The 5534-nt window shown below is 36.0% G+C and overlaps 1 protein-coding gene across 1 annotated transcript; it reads left to right on the plus strand.

Moving 5' to 3' along the window:
- The first annotated feature begins 3644 nt into the window (after nt 1-3644).
- LOC126713624 (inactive protein RESTRICTED TEV MOVEMENT 2-like) lies at nt 3645-5257 on the plus strand. Its single transcript, XM_050413428.1, has 2 exons — nt 3645-3895; nt 3990-5257. Exons 1-2 carry the CDS (start codon nt 3748-3750, stop codon nt 5195-5197), a joined length of 1356 nt encoding a protein of 451 aa, XP_050269385.1. The 5' UTR covers nt 3645-3747; the 3' UTR covers nt 5198-5257.
- The last annotated feature ends 277 nt before the right edge of the window (nt 5258-5534 follow it).

A 5534-nucleotide genomic window follows, 5' to 3' on the forward strand; every position in this document is an offset into this window, starting at 1 on the left:
ATGCCACGATACTTTTCTCTTTGCCAAGCATTAATAATCTCGGGTTTTTTTATAAAATAGTGCCAATGAAAAAATGGGCTTTGGATATTGCCAATGAAGATTAAGATTGGGTTTTTGATATTGTCAACGGGAACTAGGCTTTTGATATTGCCAATGAGAATTGGGCTTTGATGTTGCCAATGAAAATTGGGTTTCAAATATTGCCAATGAGGATTGGGCTTTTGGATAAATAAATTACCATGGGTTTAAACCATGGGCTTTGATTATGGACTTGAATTCCATTGATAAAGTTGTTTTGCCATGGATTTGAATCGTGGGCTTTTCAAACCTTGCCAAGCATAAGTATTCTTGGTCTTTTAGAAAAGATTAGATTTTATCTTCAATAATTCGGGTTTTTATGAGAAAGTATTGGGTCCTATAGTATAGCCCAATTTTGTGGTAGAAAGGAGAAAGCTTGTGGGCTAGCATAGTGATAGTTGGAAAAGATATTTAAGCATGTCCAATAATACATTTGAAAGGAAAATAGATAAGTGTTATTTAAATAACATTAGGTGTAAAGAAAAGTACCCTAACAATATGTTTGCCCTTAAATTTCTTAATCTTGGCCAAAAATGTTTTAGAAGTAGAATGTTTTCAACGCATAAATAACTAAAAAAAGGGACAAAAAAAAGTTCACCAACTGATTTATTCCAATCAAATTAATTTTTTTTTTTAGAAACAAACACACACACAGAGGGGAGAGGAAAAGGGGTTTTAACACAAAAACACATCACAACTCCACTCAAGAGCCATAGTTCCAATCAAATTAATGGTTATATGTTTACCCTTAAATTTCTTAATCTCGGCCAAAAATGTTTTAGAAGTAGAATCTTTTCAACACATAAATAACTAAAAAAAAGGGACAAAAATAGTTCACCAACTGATTTATTCCAAATGAAAGGACTAAGAAACTCATTTTAGGGCTATAAATTACGAAAATTATTCAAGTCTATAACCAACAAAACTAATATTGCTTTCAGTATTTTTGACACGAACTTTTCTTGTATTTTCTTTATGAGTGTGCTTTCGATAATAGTTATAATAGCAATTATTATGATTAAGAAGTTACAATCTGGTTAGAAAATGTGAAAAGTGATGGTGTTATTATGATTGATAAGTTACAATCAAGCTATAGAGAATGTGTAAAGTCATGGTGCAATATTGAATATATTAATATTGTAAAAACATATATGAAAATCTCAAAAACATTTGTGATATGGTTGATGATGTTACTCAACACGAGCGTAACAACATTAAATGTTATATTTGGTTTTTATATATTAAATAGATATAGAATGGGGATCCTGTGCATGTTTTTATTTGGATATCAAACTTTGTGCTCATATATATTTGGTATCTAAGGGTTTTTTTCCCCCACAATGTTGTGCTTATTGAATATTTGTAGTATTTCATATGTGCTTAGTGTAAGAAAAATCTTGATCTAAATTGATTATTATTTGTTATTTTTTTTCCACGTGACATCTATTGAGTGTTTTAGGAAAGACGTGTAAAACTTATTAAGTCTCATTGTCTTTGTGGGGGGTCTGTGAGTGGTACTCTTGTCAAAATAAGCCCGAAGAGCGAACGGGTCTAACCTGCCTTCAAATTAGGCCCGATCCAGCTAAGATGCTCGATGTCTCTAACGAACAAGTATACCCGAGGGGTGCCCCACACTTGAGGAGGTACCGTAAAGGGTGTCCCGCGGGAGACGAGGGGGATACTACCCAAACTGAGAACTAGATAACTAAAGAGAGCCGTAGTGACAGATGTAGGTGAGAGGAGAAGGAAGCTTCCCTATAAAGCAACTATCACCTCCGCATTAAATGCACTGTAACTATCTAGCTTGCCGCATTAATGGCAGAATAACATCTGAACAGTGCTCATACAGCCTGTATCTCAGTCAGCCACCACCTTGAATGCAAGGATGGAACAAGTATCCAAGGGAAGATCAGCGACCGTACAAGTGGAAGGCCAAGATTGAAGCAAAGTGACTATAAAAGGGGGAAGATCCCAAATGAACAGGGATCGGGAGGTGAAAACACAAATCTATAATTACTAAAATTGTAAAAGTCTGTGTAAAAGTGGCCCTCAGTTTGCCCGAGGAGATTTAAATAAGAGTTCTTGTATTCTACAATTGATCATCCTTACTATTGGATTCTACAATTGATTTGACTTTTCTTATATTCTCCAAACTGTCCAGCTTTGAAGCCCAAGTATTGGCCTGCAAACTCATCTCTATAAATAAATTGTATTGGGCCTAAATTCTAGCCTTTAAAGAATTTTAGCTCATACAGTCCTCATTCGTTGTGTAGCTTCTCAAGTCAATAGGTCATTGTTAGGTTTTGTAATTCCATTCTATGTATTCTTGGGTTGTTTTGGTTTTTATATTTATTGGGTTTTCTCATGGATTACTAAAGGAGATTATAATTCATTTGCATATTAACAAAAGGGTCTAAAAGAACTTTTTTAGTTGGTATAAGAGCTTATGTCCTCTGCTGTTATGGAAAGAGGACGGTCCTTAAGTGTGTCATCATTCTTTGATGGAAAACTATGCCTACTAGAAGGTTCACATGAGAGCATTCTATGAGTACCAATGCCTTTTTGACCCGACTAGCACGATGTTGGCCTCACGCAATCATGCGGCATGTATCACTCTAGTTTGGGAACTACCCTAAATATGGACTTGAGAATACGTAACTAACTCGAGGTTAGGGCAAAGAAAGAAGTCGTCATCTAATTGAAGGAAACCACTGTGAACCCTATAGGCGAAGGTTTACTTGTTCAAAGTTAGGGTACATTCTTGGGAAGTTATTAGCCACCCAAGACTATCTAATTGTAGTTGGCCTTCACTTGTATTACTAGATTATACCTAAATGGACGTTACTAAAAAGTAGACCCCTACAACATGCATTTGTGCCCTGACCCTAACATCTAAACTAAAACGCCAACCAAACAAGAAAGTGAACCAATTATTTTTCAAATCTTGAATTAAATAAGTATTTAAAAATGAAGGATCGAAAATGTAGATATATATTCTTCAACAACAACAATAATATTTCATCAAAATAAATATATATATATATATATATATAACAATAATAAAACCTTAGTACTAAAACTTTGGAGTTTGTTATTTATCCTTAGCATACTGGTAAATTTTGACTATGGATTCTGAACATATATTAATTGAGGCCAGGCACTTGTAATTTGTGAAGTCCCACTGATCATGTTCCCTCATTTATTTTTTCGGAGTTTGGAACCAATATATAGATAGTATTAATCATTGAGAGATGGAATTAAGAAAACATTAATAAAAGCGATGAAAAGAGAACGTCTTTTCATAAAGCTGTTAGCTGTGATTCAATCTTTCTTCATTTGAACTTTATTGGGAGGGTGGGGCGTGACTTGTTCGCGATCCTCCTGGATTTGGTATCGAAGAAAACCGTTAGCTTCCCGCCCAAGGAAAGATATGCTTTGAAAAGCAATAGACTCTAGCCGTTAAAACCGCCCTCCCTGCCACAAATATCATATTAGGAAGCAATGAATATGTGCTTTGCTTACTATATGCTCACACCTAATGTTGTTTCTCTATTAAAATTCCTCTATTCACTCACCAACTTCCTACATCTCTTATTACTCATTCATCTGAAAATTATATGTCCTTTATTCAAACCAAAAAAAAAAAAAAAGAAAAAAGAAAAATCAGCTATGGAGATAGAATTGGGACTCAAAATCACCCAAACCAGGGGTGATCTCACCTCCACGGCTGATTTTCGGATTGCAAAAGACCGAGCAGGTCCTGTTTTCTTGTCTAGGGAAAATGACACCATGTTCATTCTCACTGCCCATCTCAAAGGTCAATTTCTCTCTCTCTCAACTTCACTAATACTTTTTTTATTTTTTTATATATGAGTTTTAGATGTTACAGTAGAATGTTTGTATAAATGCAGGTTTTAAGAGAGAAAAAATTGATATAAAGATAAATGAAGACGGGACAAGGATTGCGGTGAGTGGGGAGAAACCGGTGCAGGAGATGGTGATGATAGGCTGGGTAGTATACAAGAAAAGGGTGGAAATCAGGGGGTTCAGAAAGGTTTTCAAAATTCCTGAACGGGTGGTTTTAGACCAGATCAAGGCAAAGTTTAATGAAGAAGAATCATCCTTGACAATTGTCATGCCTAAATTGGACAAAGGAACCCATGGGGTTGGAATTGAGGAAGTACAGGAAGAGGAGGTCGAGAGAGATGGTAAAGGAAAATTAGAAATGGAGCAAGTTGTAGCTAATGAGGCTTTTCAAAAAGACTCTGTTGGAGAAAAAATTCAGGAGGAACCCAAAGAGCCAAAAATTCAAAGTATCGAAGAAACTGGCGGGGTTGTGAAGAAGACCGATGGAGGGCTCTCAGAAGAGACTGAAATTGTAGAAGAGATTATCAAAAATGACACTACTGCGGAGAAATCTCTTGAGAAACCTAGAGATCCCAAGATGAAAAGTGAGGAAGAACCTCATCAAACTGCAGAAGAGGAGGCTGATAAAGGGGGACTTGAAGCAGCAAAACCTGTTCCCACCGAGTTGCCTAAAAGAGCTGATGGGGATTTGAACGCAAAGGTTGGGCAGGAGAAACCAGATACAGTGCAAACTATAGCTTATAAAAGAGAGAAAGAAACTCAACAGGTAGCAGAGACATCAAAAGAAGCAAAAGAGATTAAGCAGGTCACAGAGACATCAGAGAAAGTAAAAGAGATTACGCATCAAAGAGAATTGGAAGAAGCTGCTCCCGAAAAGGTAGAAAAATACACAGCGGGTGAATTTGGTCAGGCAGAACATAAAATACCTCAAGAAAAGCAAAAGCAGAAACCTGATCGAGAACCCCAACAAGCAGAAACTCCACAGCATGATAAAGATGAAATCAAGAAAAGAGAAGAAACTCATGGCGTAGTAAATGAAATTCAAGAAGCAAGAAACAAAAGTTGTCAAGAGAAAGAAGGTGAATCTTTCAACGAAGAGAAACCGAAAGAGCTTGGTGAGAAAGCAAGTCAGAAAAAGCAGCCCACTCCAGAAAGGTCTAAGCTCTGTACTCCTCTTGGTGCTGCAGGATCAGCTGTTCTTGTCGCTCTCATAGTTCTTGTTGTTCATAGGGTTAGAGCTAAGAAAACATAAGTAATGAGCTGTTATTATTCCTTTGTTATTAACGCTATAATAAATTATTATTGAAGTTCATACGGCGGACAATTTCAAAGTGAACTCTAGAGGTAGTGGGTACAATTTCAAAGCTCAAACGACAAATCCAATCTTTTGTGTATTTTTTTTTTTTTTTTTTTTTTTTGAGGAAAAACGTAACTCATCTTATTTAAGAAAAACCGGCTATGTCAGCCAATACAATTGGAAATAAAAGTGATGAAACATCCTCTATCCACACTACAACATCCGAAACACAAATAGCATGACTGAGTTAACTTATGAGCAATAATATTACCCTCTCTCTTTACATGAGAGT

The sequence above is a fragment of the Quercus robur genome, chromosome 2, assembly GCF_932294415.1.
Source record: "Quercus robur chromosome 2, dhQueRobu3.1, whole genome shotgun sequence".
Classification (NCBI taxonomy): domain Eukaryota; kingdom Viridiplantae; phylum Streptophyta; class Magnoliopsida; order Fagales; family Fagaceae; genus Quercus; species Quercus robur.